This window comes from Pygocentrus nattereri, chromosome 23 (genome assembly GCF_015220715.1).
Source record: "Pygocentrus nattereri isolate fPygNat1 chromosome 23, fPygNat1.pri, whole genome shotgun sequence".
In the NCBI taxonomy this organism is placed as follows: Eukaryota; Metazoa; Chordata; class Actinopteri; order Characiformes; family Serrasalmidae; genus Pygocentrus; species Pygocentrus nattereri.
In genome coordinates, this window is record NC_051233.1 from 19026319 (window position 1) to 19042011 (window position 15693).

The 15693-nt window shown below is 41.1% G+C and overlaps 1 protein-coding gene across 4 annotated transcripts in view; it reads right to left on the reverse strand.

Annotated features, from left to right (window-relative positions):
- zgc:171967 (uncharacterized protein LOC100126019 homolog) overlaps positions 1-15693 on the reverse strand; it is a 43511-nt gene that overhangs the window by 11093 nt on the left and 16725 nt on the right. For 3 of the 4 annotated variants that reach the window (XM_017698120.2, XM_017698090.2, XM_017698109.2), the window contains 14 exons: positions 13693-13777; positions 11286-11382; positions 10952-11132; positions 10487-10640; positions 7182-7417; positions 6052-6178; positions 5851-5930; positions 4547-4687; positions 3112-3208; positions 1444-1545; positions 563-806; positions 412-476; positions 239-315; positions 41-115 (listed from right to left, as the gene is read on the reverse strand). In XM_017698120.2, the coding sequence (XP_017553609.1) occupies positions 41-115; positions 239-315; positions 412-476; positions 563-806; positions 1444-1545; positions 3112-3208; positions 4547-4687; positions 5851-5930; positions 6052-6178; positions 7182-7417; positions 10487-10640; positions 10952-11132; positions 11286-11382; positions 13693-13777 (1761 nt within the window). The remainder of the gene's footprint in view (positions 1-40; positions 116-238; positions 316-411; positions 477-562; positions 807-1443; positions 1546-3111; positions 3209-4546; positions 4688-5850; positions 5931-6051; positions 6179-7181; positions 7418-10486; positions 10641-10951; positions 11133-11285; positions 11383-13692; positions 13778-15693) is intronic. The other variant, XM_017698100.2, reaches the window with a different exon arrangement.

The window sequence follows — 15693 nt, forward strand, 5'->3', positions numbered from 1 at the left end:
TAGGTTGAAACATAAATTGAATAGCGTAATCTTGACTTACTGAGCTCATGGTGACTGGAATGTAGAGATTCTGAGCCCCCTTGTGTTTCTGGAATGTATGAACATCGTACCAAATCTGAAAGGACAAGACAGAACTGCTGTTAGCAACAGTTTGTGTACCATTACAGCAGTTTTAAAGGATATGCCAGGTAAGGCGGGGGCTTTCAGGAAAGTAAAATTTTGTCAAGCTGTGTTGTACCTCTCCTTTCCCAGGTAAGTAGGCTGTGACCCCCTTTGCACCTTCATCAGTAACAGGGTGGACCAGAAGATCTTTCCCTGTGAAAGATAAAGAGCAACATGTTCTTTGAGATGCTCTAAGGGAAAAGAAAATAAATAGCTTTTAGGTCTATTTCATTGTTTATTTTCACTCACCAAGTAAGTACTCATCCTCAATGACAAAAGTGGCTGGTTCTTTAGGATACTCCACCCACAGAGCCCTAAGTAGGGGTGAGAGAGATAGGTAAAAAGGTTAAAATAAGTTAAATATCAAGTACAGGGCATCTTAAATGCTGGGGGCACCCACCTCATGACTGGCTGGCCGGTGCGGTATGCGTTGTAGAAGAGCTGGTACCAGAAGGGTAGGAGGGCATATCTCTGGCGTACTGCCTCTCGGATAAGAGCAGTGTTATCTGGGCCAAAGAGCCAGGGCTCACGCCTTGGAGTGTCCAAGTGGGCATGGGCTCGGAAGAATGGTTGGTATGCACCTGCCTGGTACCAACGCACCAGCAACTCGGTGCTAGGATGTTTAAAGAAACCTCCAACATCAGCTAAAAAAAAAAAATAATAATAATAATAATAATATCAAATTTTCAACTCAGTACTTCAGTGAGAATTGCTGCCTAATCAACAATACAATGCATGAATCCATACGTGATGCCATCCATTTTATTCCAAAATAAAGTCAAAGAAAGACCTGTAAAATAATACTGAAACTACTACCTGAAATCTTCACTGTGCTAAATTAATTTCTGAACTCTGTATATTTGACATTTTCATTAATAACAAAGAAAGCAAAGCTACAAACAAAATATAGGAAAAATAACAAAATAAATAAAAGAGTCTGATTTTCAAATGATTAAGCTGATTTTCTATTACATTAACTTTCTCCTACACTGATCATCCAACATTAACATGTGTCCTGAGATTTGACAAGACATCTAGTGTAACATCTAGTATACCTTAGTCAAAAAGGTTTTTCTAAAAAGTTAATTTGCTTGGCTCCATACTGTATCAGTTCCTTGGACTGCTTTTGAATGTAGGGTTAGTTTAGGTTAGGCATCAATACACTTTATTATAGTACATTTAGTGAACAGCTGGATCAATCAAATCAATCGTCAGACGCCTAGCAACTAGGACACAAAATTAAAGCGCTGGAGAACTATGAAACTAAACATCATTGTTTACCCCCACAGAAGGAGATGCCCACTAGTCCTAGGCTCAAACACATGGGGATGGATATCTTTAGATGACCCCATTCTGCTGCATTATCTCCTGTCCATACTGCTCCTGTACACAGAGAGAAACAGACAGCATAAGTAAGGAGAGGAGAAGCCTGTAAAGAATTATATATATATATATATATATATATATATATATATATATATATATATATATATATATATATATATATATATATATATATGCAGGCATAACATTATGACCACAGGGTAAAAAGTATGAAGAACAGGGTATACGGGGGCTAACGAAATATAACGAAAGTCTTTAACTGTAGAGCTACAAAGTGCATCTTCATAGTAAGTGGAGCTGATAAAATGGACAATGAGCATGGAAACAAGGAGGTGGTCATAATCGGTGTGTATATTTCCAAAAGTATTCGCTCGTCTGCCTTCACACATATATATGAAATTGAGTGACATCCCATTCTTAATCCATAGGGTTTAATATGATGTCGGCCCACCCTTTGCAACTATAACAGTTTTTAACTCTTCTGGGAAGGCTTTCTACAAGATTTAGGAGTGTGTTTTCAGAAATTTCTGATCATTGTCCCAGAAGCGCATTTGTGATATCAGACACTGATGTTGGACAAGAAGGCCTGGCTCACAGTCTCTGCTCTAATTAATCTAATTCAGGTGTTCTATTGGGTTGAGGTGCAGGCCAGTCAAGTTCTTCCACACCAAACCTCCACACCAAACTCACTCATCCATGTCTTTATGGACTTTGCTTTGTACACTGGTGTGCAGTCATGTTGGGAGCATGAAGTTGTCTAAAATCCCTTGGTCTGCTGAAGCATTAAGAGTTCCTTTCACTGGAACTGAAGGGCCAAGCCCAAGTCCTGAAAAACAACACTACACCATAATCTCTCCTCCCCCGCCCCCCACATCCCCACACCAAACTTTACACCTGGCGCAATGCAGTTAGACAAGTACCGTTGTCCTGGCAACCGCCAAAACCAGAGTCATCCATCGGATTGCCAGATGGAGAACCATGATTAGTCACTCTAGAGAACACATCTCCACGGCTCTAGAGTCCAGTGGCGGCGCTTTACACCACTGCATTTGATGCTTTGCATTGTGCTTCATGATGTAAGACATGGATGCAGCTGCTCGGCCATGGAAACCCATTCCACGAAGCTCTCTACGCTGTTCTCGAGCTGATCTGAAGGCCACATGAAGTTCGGAGGTCTGTAGCAATTGACTCTGAAGAATGTTGGCGACCTCTGCGCACTATGAGCCTCAGCATCCGCTGACCCTGCTCTGTTATTTTACGTGGATGACCACTACGTGGCTGAGTTGCGGTCGTTCCCAATCACTTCCACTTTGTTTTCCTACCACTGACAGTTGACTGTGGAATATTTAGTAGTAAGAAAAATTCACGACTGGACTTGTTGCACAGACGGCATCCTATCACGGTACCATGCTGGAATTCACTGAGCTCCTGAGAGCGACCCATTCTTTCACTAATGTTTGTAGAAGCAGTCTGCATGCCTAAGTGCTTGATTTTAACCACTTGTGACCATGGAAGTGACTGGAACACGCAAATTCAATGATTTGGATGGGTGAGTGAATACATTTGGAAATATAGTGTATATTGACACTGAGATCTCAAACTAACCGTAGCGCTGAGATCCTGCGAAAAAGGCTCTGGTGAGTACAAATGGTCTTTCTACACCACCCGAACGTTGGATCAGGCCTTCAGAGGTCGCCTTTTGCTGAAACATGCAGTATGAAATCATAAACAGAAACACAGAACAAAATCCTGAAACTCTAACCAGGTCCTGCACTACTGACTGAGCAGTTTACTGTTTCACCTGCTCCTGTTTAACTCGAGGCAGGCTAAACTCCAGTTTTTTGTTGGTTTTTGTTTTTTTGTGTTTGTTTTTTTACACGTGACAAAACACACTAAATCCAGATGCCACTAAAATTACAAGTTTCTAGTAGGTTGTACAAATACAATTTCAAAAAAGGTGGGACAGAATGAAAATGCAATTGAATCTAGAAGGCATTGATTTGTAAACTGTCTTTTACAGGTATTTTGGAATGATCATAAACTAACCGATGCTATGATGACTGGGAAGCATTCTTGGAAGGTTTAGTTGCCACTTTGCAAAAAACTGCTAAACATTTCTCAATGCACAACTGTGCAGAATGGATTTTTCCTTCTACAGTGCATTACATTATTAAAAGATTCAGAGGATCCAAAGAAAGAAATTTGCCAACCTTTTTGGAATTGTGTTTTTTACTTTATTAGAATTTAACACCAGACCTTCAAGAAACTGACCGTGGTATCATTTTGTCAAATTTTGCAGGTAATTATTTCTTCTAAACCTTCTAAAGAAGTTGATGATGCATGAATATAAAGTAATGATTTATACCTGAAGCTGCCATTATAATGGCCCCTTTAATGAGCCTGCAGGATCTTGCTTTTATTTTCTTTCTCCTCCAGATAATACTCTGCAAGGTAGCATATGGAGTCTAAAAGGTTTATGTGCTGAAACTGTGCCCCACTGTAGTATTTAGGGCACTATTTTGGGAGTGTGTATTTTTCGGTTGTGTCTGAAAACAATGTGGGATTCAGCATTTGGTCAACTGGTTGATTTAGTAGCCAAGGTGGCAATTACTTTTTCCACATAGGGCCAAGTAGGACTGAAGGGCTGAACATTTTGCCTTCAGTAAATGAAATAATCATTTAAAAACAGTTTTTATTTTTGCTTTGTTTACTTGGGTTATCTTTGTCTAATATGAAAAGTAGTTTGATGACCTGAAACATTCATGTGTGTCCATAATTCCCTACTACAACACACTGTGTCGTAGGCGTGGGCAATATGCTGATATGTGTCATCACTTTGAAAATTAATGTCATGTTTTTCTGAGCACTGGATATCATCTATAGAATGAGGAAGCCTGATCCTGACTTAATATGGCTGATTCTGATTTCTTTACAGCCAAACTGGCCACTATTTTGTTTGATTTTTATTAACCGATCACGTGTTTGCCTGTTCAGTCTTGCCTAACACACACCAACTGCATCAAACCGACTGCTTTCTCACCACATAGAGGCCATAGATATTGTGCACATCTCTGTGCTCCCAGCTGCCATGCAGTGCATCCTTATGCATGGTCACCTCAGGCCCATTGAACACAGAAGGCTCATTCATATCGTTCCATATAAACAGGTTTTCCATGGAGCCCTATAAACAAAAACAGATCATTGTTTCCACACTGATATGATAAACATTTTGTGTTTTTCAGCCTACAAAAAATCAGCACTGATCTGAAATAGTTTAGTGAAATCACATTTACACTGCTTTCCCCTTATCTCAAAGAAAATGGATCAGCCAAAACATGTTTGGTGTCTGAAGTCTGCTTCTCTAGTTCTGCACTGAAGATATTAGGCTAATCAAGCTAAAAAAATAAAAATAAAAATAAGGGACACTGATGGATCACCAATTGAACTGTGAAAACTGCATGTCTAAATTATGACATACAAGTCTTTACTGACTGACTTCACTGAGAGTAAAGAGAAAACTGTTTAAATTATTCAAACCACTGCTTAGAAGGGAAGCAGTCACATGTGGCCATTTATTACTGTCAGAAGGTGCTCATCTCCCAAAATTCACCCCAGAATATTTCTACTAACTGAGCTGAGATTAGTTGTCAGGCAAGCACATCTGCAGTTACATTAATGTTAGCTCAATTATTAGGACTGCCTACCTGAGCTCAGGTTTTCTGTTTCTGCTGAATGTCCACAGAGAAAGTTCCAGTCTAGAGTGCATGCTGTTGAAAAGTTCAACCTTTAAATCGTACTTAAAATCTTCTTGCTTGATGTGTTTTAAAGCCTAAAACTAGGTTACCTCTTTCATAGCCTACTGATAGTCCTTTTTCATTCATGCCCTTCAACAGCACAAGTTGGTATACTGGCTAACTGAGAATAAAAAATGTGTTAATTTCAACAGAAACCTGACATCTTTGCAAAATTTCAAATCTAAATGACCTGTGATAGATGAAGGGGCGTGATCATGCCGGGTAGTGCCGATATGTCCACACCCACACCAGGGGTAACAGTCAAAACAAACTCTGGGAGAGCTTCTCAAAAACAGCTCAATACTTTTAGAGGTAGATTGAGAAATTACATTATTTTTACTCATTTATGGGCTGGTAAATGTATCAAATTTATTTTAAGAGCATGACTGGTCCCCTTTAACAATCCATGATTTCTGATTTCATGGTTTCCGTTTTACTGGCTTGGATTATGATTTGAGTATGAAGAGCAGGTCCAGAGTCAACATGGAAAGGCAACATTTACCCACATGGGAAAGACAGTATAGCAGAGCAATAAGTTAGAGCTTCTTACCTCATACTGGTCATACGCAAATTTGCTGGCCCACCAGGCCCTCATCTCAGGGTTGGTGAAGTCAGGATAGCCAGAGTTTCCTTCAAGAATTGAGGAGATGCTGGTTTAATAATCTTCTCAAGCAAAGAACCAGGACCATCTTTAAGCTATACTGTACACACTCTATTAGCATATACATGCAAATTGCTTGATTTAACCAACCTGGCCAGCACCAGCCCTCATAGTCTGCTCCATCTTTGGTCTTGACGTAAAAGCTTTTGGAGCGAATCTCATTGTTAATATTGTACCCACTGTCCACCTTGATGTGAGGATCTACAATGGCAACCATCTAAGGACAAATTAGAAAATATTCAGCCTGCAACCTCAAATGAACCAAAATGATCAACAATATTACTACTGAGAGTTCTAATGTAAAAGAACATAAATTGCCTCTGTCATAAAACCTCCTATGTCAGACACATAAGAAAAGTCAGAAAAGTATTTTTTTGGAGAATAAATTAAGTTTTTAACTTTAAATACACAGCACAGTGTGTGTAAAAGTTAGAGAACACCTGTCTTTATTTTATTTACAGTCAAAAGGGGCAATTAAGCAGGAGTTGCTCATTTTTCAGCCAACGAAAGAAGCAGAAAAATATTAAACAGAAGATTAAACAGAAGCATCAGCAACTAAATCTATTAACTTTTTCAGAATTTTGTGTGTCCACTCTTTGCTTTTATTTAAGCTTCTTTTAAGCTTTCTTTTCTTAGTAACAGCTTCTTGATAGCTATACATCCTTTCAGACCCATAGTGTTGAGCTGTCTTCTCACAGTGGAAGGAAAGAGAGAAACATCACTGTTTGGTGTCTACCAAGTCTTGCACGGATGTTCGGAGTCCCATTTTCTCTATACCAGTTTTGGAAACTACTGTTTGTTTACTTTTTTTTTATTTAACCATTTTCTTTTCTTTATGCTAGTATATTATCTTATATCTATCCCCCTTAGAAATACATATAAAAAAATTAATAACTTGTATTTAACAACCTTGTTGGTTTGAAGATAAATAAATGAAGGGTGATCTCTAATTATGCATAGTATTGTATGTAAATGCAAAAACATTCTGTAATATAATGTCTGATATTCATTGTAATCCACTGGGTAATTTACCATGAAATGTTCACACTGTGTAAAAGGAAGCTAGTCAGACATGAAATTACAAGGTTTTGATATGAACATGATGCAATGTAAAATGCTTGTATGTCCAAAACTGAACTCACTCCAATACTACCTTTTACATTCTCAATACCACACACAAACACACACACACACACACACACACACACACACACACACACCTTGCGTTTCTTATCCATGAGCCCTTGCAGCATCTCTTTGGGCTGGGCAAACTTGTGAGGGTCCCAGGTAAAGTAACGTTTGCCATCAGTGTGCTCGATGTCCAGCCAGATGAAGTCACAGGGGATGTCATGCTTGTCAAAACCCTCATCTACAGTCTTCACGTCCTCTTTGTCATTGTAGTTCCAGCGGCACTGGTGGTACCCAAGCGTGGACAGAGAAGGAAAGGCCTGAGTTCCTGGAACAAGAGAAGCATAAAATTAGTGAATTACCAACAATGTGTACACATGCTTGTGCATATAACTTTCAGCAAGGTGTATTATGTCTGTGTACATGCACAGATTTACTAAGAGAGGTAATTATTACTGACAGTCCACTGACACTTTGTGCTGGTGGAGGTGGTGAATTTAACAGGTTACTCACCAAAAATCTGCAACTTCATAATTAGCACATGAATAGTACATTGAGCACATGCAGAGTTCACAAGCTTTTAGTACAAAAAACGTCAGGTTTTCAGGCTTAAACTGACACACATTATGTCACTGTTTTGATCTAGTAAATCAGATGATGACCAAGTTAAAAATGAGCTATTATATGGTCAGTGTGCTAGTGTTGCAATCAAATTCAGTGACTTTTGATACCTTTTTAAGAACTTAAATAAAAAAATAAATAAAAATAGTTTCCACCATACCTTTTAGTTTGCAGACTATTCTAAATTAGTTTAATATACATGATGAAGGCTTTTTTCAGCATTTTTTCAGAATTTAATCTTTAAAAGTAAAAATAAGACATTTTATTAGTAGAAAACGACTTTTTTTTAGGTTCAATGAGAAATTTGATTTCATCTCAGCTGCAATCCATATTAAAACATTATACTGGACAATTTCTATATTCCTCTCCATGGATCAACACCTTATCATGGTGGAAGGGTTTGTGTGCTTGAATGATCCTATGTTGTCTGGAGCAAAAGCTCCTGGTAGGGTCTCCCATGGCAAACTAGTCCTAGGTGACAGGCCAGACAAAGTGTGTTCCATAATCACCCCTTTGAAAACAAGAAAACAGGACTTGTGTACCCTGCCCGGATCAGGGTTACCGGTGCCCCACCCTGGAGCCAGGCCTGGGGGAGGGGCTCGCCAGCGAGCGTTTGGTGGTCGCTCAGCCCAAAGGAGCTACAGGAGTCCCCCCTCCCATCAACCCACCACCGATGGGAGGGGCAGTAGTAGGGGTTCGGTGCTTTGTGGATCGGGCAGTATACGAAGGCGTGGGCCTTGCTGTTCTGATCCTCGGTTGCTGAAACTGGCTTTTGGAACTTGGAATGTTACCTCACTGATGGGGAAGGAGCCCGAGTTGGTGCGCGAGGTTGAGAGATATTGGCTAGATATAGTCGGGCTCACCTCAACACACAGCTTGGGCTCTGGGTCCAATCTCCTTGAGAGGGGCTGGACTTTATTCTTTTCTGGAGTTACCCATGGTGAAAGGCGGCGGGCAGGTGTGGGCTGTCTCATAGCCCCTCGACTCGGCGTATGTTGGGACCGGAGGGTGTGTTCCCACTACAGGGGAATCACACTCCTCAGCCTCCGTGGTAAGGTCTATGCAGGGGTCCTGGAGAAGTGAGTCCGGCTTATAGTCGAACCTTGGATTCAGGAGGAGCAGTGCAGGTTCCGCCCTGGTCGTGGAACACTGGACCAACTCTTTACCCTCTCCAGGATTCTGGAGGGTTCATGGGAGTTTGCCAAAGCAGTCCACATGTGCTTTGTGGATTTGGAGAAGGCATTCGACTGTGTTCCCCGTGGTATTCTGTGGGAGGTGCTTTGGGAGTACAGGGTAAATGGCTCTTTGCTACGAGCCATTCAGGCCCTGTACAAACAAAGCAGGAGTTTTCAGTCAGACTCGTTCCCAGTGAGAGTTGGACTCCATCCGGGCTGCCCTTTGTCACCGATTCTATTCATAATTTTTATGGATAGAATTTCTAGGCGCAGTCAAGGGATGGAGGGTGTCCGGTTTGGTGACCTCAAGGTCACATTGCTGCTGTTTGCAGATGATGTGGTCCTACTGGGGACATCAGGCCGTGAACTTCAGCTTTCGCTGGATCGGTTTGCAGCCGAGTGTGAAGCGGCCGGGATGAGGATCAGTACCTCCAAATCATAGGCCATGGTTCTCAGGCAGGAATGGGTGGAGAGCCCTCTCTGAGTCGGGGATGAGCTCTTGCCTCAAGTGGAGGAGTTTAAGTATCTTGGGGTCTTGTTCACGAGTGTACAAGGGAGCAGGAGACTGACAGGCGGATGGTGCTGGGTCAGCAGTGATGCGGGCTCTTTACCGGTCTGTTGTGGTAAAGAGGCAAGGCTCTCGATTTACCGGTCGATCTACGTTCCCACCCTCACCTATGGTCATGAGCTTTGGGTAATGACCAAAAGAAAAAGATTGCGAATACAAGCGGCCGAAATGAGTTTCCTCCGCAGGGTGTCTGGACTCTCCCTTAGAGATAGGGTGAGAAGTTCTGTCATCCGGGAGGCCTCGGAGTAGAGCCGCTGCTTCTCCAAGTCAAAAGGAACCAGCTGAGGTGGTTTGGGCATCTGGTTAGGATGCCTCCTGGACGCCTCCCTTGGGAGGTGTCACAGGCAAGTCCACCCGGGAGGAGACCCCAGGGAAGACCCAGGACATGCTGACATGACTATATCGCCCAGCTGGCCTGGGAACGCCTGGGAATCCCCCCCAGGGAGCTAGTGGAAGTGGCTGGGGAAAGGGAGGTCTGGGCCTCATTGCTTAGGATGCTGCCCCCGTGACCCGAACCCCAGAGAAGCGGAAGATGATGGATGGATGGATGGATGGATGGATGGAATTTCTATATTCAAATGTGTGTTTTTTATTGAATTGATATTTGCAATTTTTACATCCCTGTAGGAGCTAACCCCATACACACAACATTCAGTCCAAAATGACTCAGACCAGCTCATCACCCCCCAAGAGTCAGATGAAATGTGATAAGATAACGTCGGTTAAACTATAGTATAGTGACAATAACAGCCCTTATTAGATCACAGATAAATAAAAAACAAATAATCTAAAACAATATGATATAAAGAAATAATTAACTGTCCAAAATTAAGATTAAATTACATTTTAACAGACTCATCCATTAACAAACGCAGAGGTGATGTGCAGATTTGAAAGTGTTGACACTGGGGGGGGGACTGAGGAACGCAAACTAGGAATTCGAACCCGATGACCCCGTCATGTAAATGACTGACAAATATTTCTAGCTGTATTATCTGTGAGTACATGCGCTTGAGTTTGTCCATGTGTGTACCTGTCAGTGAGGCATACTGTGCGAAGACATCGTTGGGTGTGGGTCCGAGCAGGACGAAAACATCAATGATGCCGCTCTCAGAGATCCAGCGCACATCTGTCTGTGGTACTTCACTTGAGCCCTGAACAAAGTCCATCATCTTCCCAAACACCGTCTTAAACCACACACACACACGCGCGCGCACACATGGGCACACACCCGCGCACACAAGAAGAGAGACGGAGATGTTAGGGCACTCTCAGACAAAAATTCAGAGTAGCCTAATATTCAGCATTCCTCCTGCTTTTGTTAATAAATAAATTTGTCTGAGAGAGGCCTAATATTCTGATGAGCACCCATAAATGACTTCAGTTCAACACTCAGCCTGCAACAGCACTGAAGCAGAATTTCACATAACATCATGAGAAAGAGAAAAATATAGGTTTCCTGGGGCTTACAACATAACATAAAACCCTGGTGTCTCACCTTTCCTGCTGTGCTGGAGCTTATGTCCACCCAGGTTTCGGCTGCGTTGAGCCAGAAGATGCCCATAGTCCGCTCAGTATTATGGGATATGATGACTGGGACTGCACCATACAGTGCCATAAGGTTATGCAGCTCATACTGGAATACGTCCAAATTATATAGACGATACGGGTCGCCACCGCTAAGAGCGTAAAACACATCAAAGCGTTAGTTACTCAAGAGGTTTGTTTCTTATTTTCTGATTATTTAAACAAGAGTGCAGAGATATCTGTTTATATTAGATCTACAGAAAAGGGGACTACTGACTTAAAATGTAAGAAGGTATAACACTCACTCTGTGTTTCTGAGTTTAAGCGTGTCTGCATGTTCTGGAATGCCATATACATGGTCCACACCAGGAAAAGAGAAGTCTAAACTAATGGATGATGGTCCTGGAGGTGCAAGAGAAAGAAACAGCAGTGACAGTTTTAATTTAATTTTAATTAAAGGGACAAAAATGAAAGCAATGGAGAAAATATTTGTACAGTTATGGCTGTATTTGCTACATGTTTGTAGTTGTGTAATGCATACTGCTAATTCATCACAGCTAATTTGTCAATGTGTGCACGTTTTTGCAGGCGAACACAAGGCTACTGCAGATCTGAAGGTTTTATTGTTCCGGACTTCATGAATTTGCATTTTGCAAAACAGAAACATCTGTTTTTACAAATAAAAGATTTCAAAACTATAATTTGAGAAATTCACAATTAAAAATAATGAAACTCGATATGATGGATATGTGCATTAATGTTTGTACAAAGTCTATTTAAATGTGCTGATATTTGTTTCACAGTTTTTATAATGGTATAAACTGGTTTTTAAACAGGATAATCAATTTTACCATGCCAGGTGGTGCAACTACACATCCATTAACGTGCTTGATCAATTTCAATGCATGATTTTTAAAGTTTAAAATGTGTATAAACTAGTCTTTACACTTGGACCGATGTCTCTGAACTCAAGATTATGTATTTTTTTCCTAAGCAGCCAACATTAATATAATAATAAAAATGCCATGGGGGTCGTATTATTTGACTTGGTAAACTGAATCAATTTTATCATATCTCAAAAATATTTTTTTTTCAATATTTGTGAAAGGGTTACTGAACTGAGCATTGTACCATGGAGGTCTTCTTTATGATACACTACACTCTGCACTATTTCCTAAATGCAAGCCAGAAGGAGTTGCAAAATGATATGATTTTAAAGCTTTCAAACATACAATCATGCAAAGGTTTTTTTTTTTCATATAGAAATGTATAAAACCAAATGACCTTTTTAGTTTCCATATATTTTTTATAGTTTCCATAATCTGCATATAGACTTAGGCTATGTTTACACAGCAGGTAAAAGTGGCCCAAAATCTGATTTTTTCACCAAATCCGATTTTACATCTTTTAACTGTGATCTGTATGCGACAGCAGTCTGAACAGATCAGCTCCCAAACCGACCCACATGCGCAAAAGAACAATGCTTCACATGGCTCATCCAGAGGTAAACAGTCATAATGACTAGGGAACACTACTCGCTCCTGGTTTCGTCTTTGCCACAATTACAGGTGCGATTATGAAGTTCCAATGGTTGACAGTTGGGCTCATCACCCACAGTGTGTTCAAGTTCGCCATAGGGCTTTTGTTATTCGGCCACTTGTTTGGTTTGTGTCCTCGGATTGTTTAAACCATTCTCTGATGCTGCAGCCTCGGGCTCCTCCGGCCACGCTCAGCCGTTTCCTTCCAAACCTCTTCAAACATGGAGCGGCTGCGATAAGTCTCCTCAAATTTTTTTGTGCAGAAACATCAGCCTAAATGTCTGAGTCTCAGCAGTGCGAAATGATGACGAATGTTTAGTTGGACTGACGTAAATGTTGCATGAATTCCGATCTGGCTGTTCAGACTGAGTCGCACTGCCGCAAATACGGATCAGATTTCAGTACGACATATGAAAGCGTCTCAGATCGGAATTGAAAACATCAGATTCAATGCATTTTTTGCTGTTCACACAGCCACACAAATGACATATCTGTGTCATATACGAGGGAAAAAAATCGGATTTGGGCCACTTTTACCTGCTGTGGAAATGTAGCCTAAGATTTCCTTATGCCTTACAAACAATAAAATCTCATGGATTGCTAATTGCTAATGCAATCCAAGATTACGTGGTCACATGCATCCCTGACCATCTCCAAAGACTCCAAAGTTTACCTGACTGGATGACATCTCTGAGACACTAGACCTCATTCACACCTGTACTTACGATTGGATCAGTTTAGACAGATATTAATGCGAACAAGGCCTCAGATCTTGCACATTTTTGAGGGGTAATTTATTCACAAATTTTCTGTTTATTTTTTTCATGGTGAACTACTTGTCTTTTAGCTGCTAAAACCCCTTTTCCACCAGTGCTTCTAGGTCTTTCAGAGAGAATTTATTGCTGCTGTCTTTCCATCATGCTTTCTATCATGCTTAAAACATGCTCTGTGTGGAACAGTTTGCTAGCAGTGCAATTCTTATTAGCCAGTTTGCATCTGACGTTAAAAGGCAGTCAAAACCAAGACCTGCTGTAAATAAGGTAGTCATAATTCACTAGTCAATCAGTTGCAAAACTGCCGTGCATGTTCTGTTTTAGAGCATGCTAAAGTTTTTGAAGACACCTCAGCAATTATGGCCCTTATAGTATTTGCTCTTGTGTGATTTTGTGTTTACCATTGGGTTTTGAGTCACTGTGGGTTTTAAATGTCTCTTCCCACATGCCAGGCTTATCTTCTTCCTCTTTCACTGCCTGTTCATCCTAGTATGAACAAAAAAGATAGATAATGAGAGACAGAGACATATATATATATATATGAATAGCATGAATAAAGCACCTGCAGTACATATTCATTGTGTGCAAAAATTGTAATACCCCAAGTCAAATGACTTGTTTTGCTGACTGAAGTGAAAATAAGTTAACATATCTACAGAGAACACACTTAAATATGACAATTTTCAGCATTATTAGTGCACAACCTTTTATTTATAAGTTTAACATATTGGAATGTATATACATACATAGATCTGCCTTCTTTTTATTTACACTCTGCCCATTCTATCAAGTAAAATTACCTTATAGGTACACTTTGTTCTACAATTGCAGACTGCAGTTCAATAATACCTGCTCTGTGGGAGCCCTGATCACTGCTAAACAGGGTGAAAGGGGATTAACAAAGCAGACAGAGAAACACACGGAGTACATTATCTGTGACTGAACTACAAAGTGCACCTATACGGTAAGTGGAGCTGATAAAATGGACAATGAGTGTAAATACAAGGAGGTGTACTTAATTAAGCGTGTATACAAGCATTTATGAAAAAATGGGTCCCTCTCAGGAGCTCAGTGAATTCCAGCATGGCACCGTAATAGGATACCACCTGTGCAACAAGTCCAGTCATGAAATTTCCTCGCTACTAAATATTTCACAGTCAACCGTCGGTGGTATTATAACATAATGGAAGTGATTGGGAATGACAGCAACTCAGCCACGAAGTGGTAGGCCATGTAAAATGACGGAGCGGGATCAGCAGATGCTGACTGAGCAGAGGTCGCCAACTTTCTGCAGAGTCAATCACTACAGACTTCCAAACTTCATGTGGCCTTCAGATTAGCACAAGAACAGTGCGTAGGGAGCTTCATAGAATGGGTTTCCATGGGCGAGCAGCTGCATCCAAGCCTTACATCACCAAGCACAATACAAAGTGCCGCTGGACTCTAGAGCAGTGGAGACATGTCCTCCATCTGGCGATCCGATGGACGAGTGAGGGTTTGGCAGTTGCCAGGAGAACGGTACTTGTCTGATTGCATTGTGCCAAGTATAAAGTTTGGTGGAGGGGGGATCATGGTGTCGGGTTGTTTTTCAGGAGTTTGGCTCTTCAGTTCCAGTGTAAGGAATTCTTAATGCTTCAGCACCAAGAGATTTTGGGCAATTTTATGCTTCCAACTTTGTGGGAACAGTTTGGGGATGGCCCCTTCCTGTTCCAACATGACTGTGCACTAGTGCACAAAAAAAAGGTCCATAAAGACATGGATGAGCAAGTTTTGTGTGGAAGAACTTGACTGGCCTACACAGAGTCCTGAACTCAACTTTTGGGATGAATTAGAGCGGAGACTGTGAGCCAGGCCTTCTCGTTCAAAATCAGTATCTGACCTCACAAATGCAATTCTGGAAGAATAGTCAAAAATTCCCATAAACACACTCCTAAACGTTGTGGAAAGCCTTACCAGAAGAGTTGAAGCTGTGTAGAAATGTACTGCTCTGTAACATGTTTAGTATAGGTATTTTGTATCTGTATTGTGTGTGCCTGTACTCTGACTGTATTTAGTACATTCTTCTGTCTATTCTTGTTTATCCCTATGTGGTCATGTCTGTCACACCTGTCACTTGTCATGTATAGGCTGAGCCTCTTCTTGGCATCAGTCCTGCTATAAAACTGCATCAGCCCTGTGTCTTACAGGCTGGCTAGGTCTCTGGTTCCTGCACGCAAACGAATAAACTTCACTTCTCCAGCAAACGGCTGGTCCCCTGGCTAAGTTAGGAGTGGATTAAGTTTGGATTCGTCAGCTGTTATAGCTGCAAAAGGTGGGCTGACATTATATTAAACCCTATGTATTATGAATGGGATGTCACTCAAGTTCATATGCGTTTGAAGGCAGACGAACGAATACTTTTG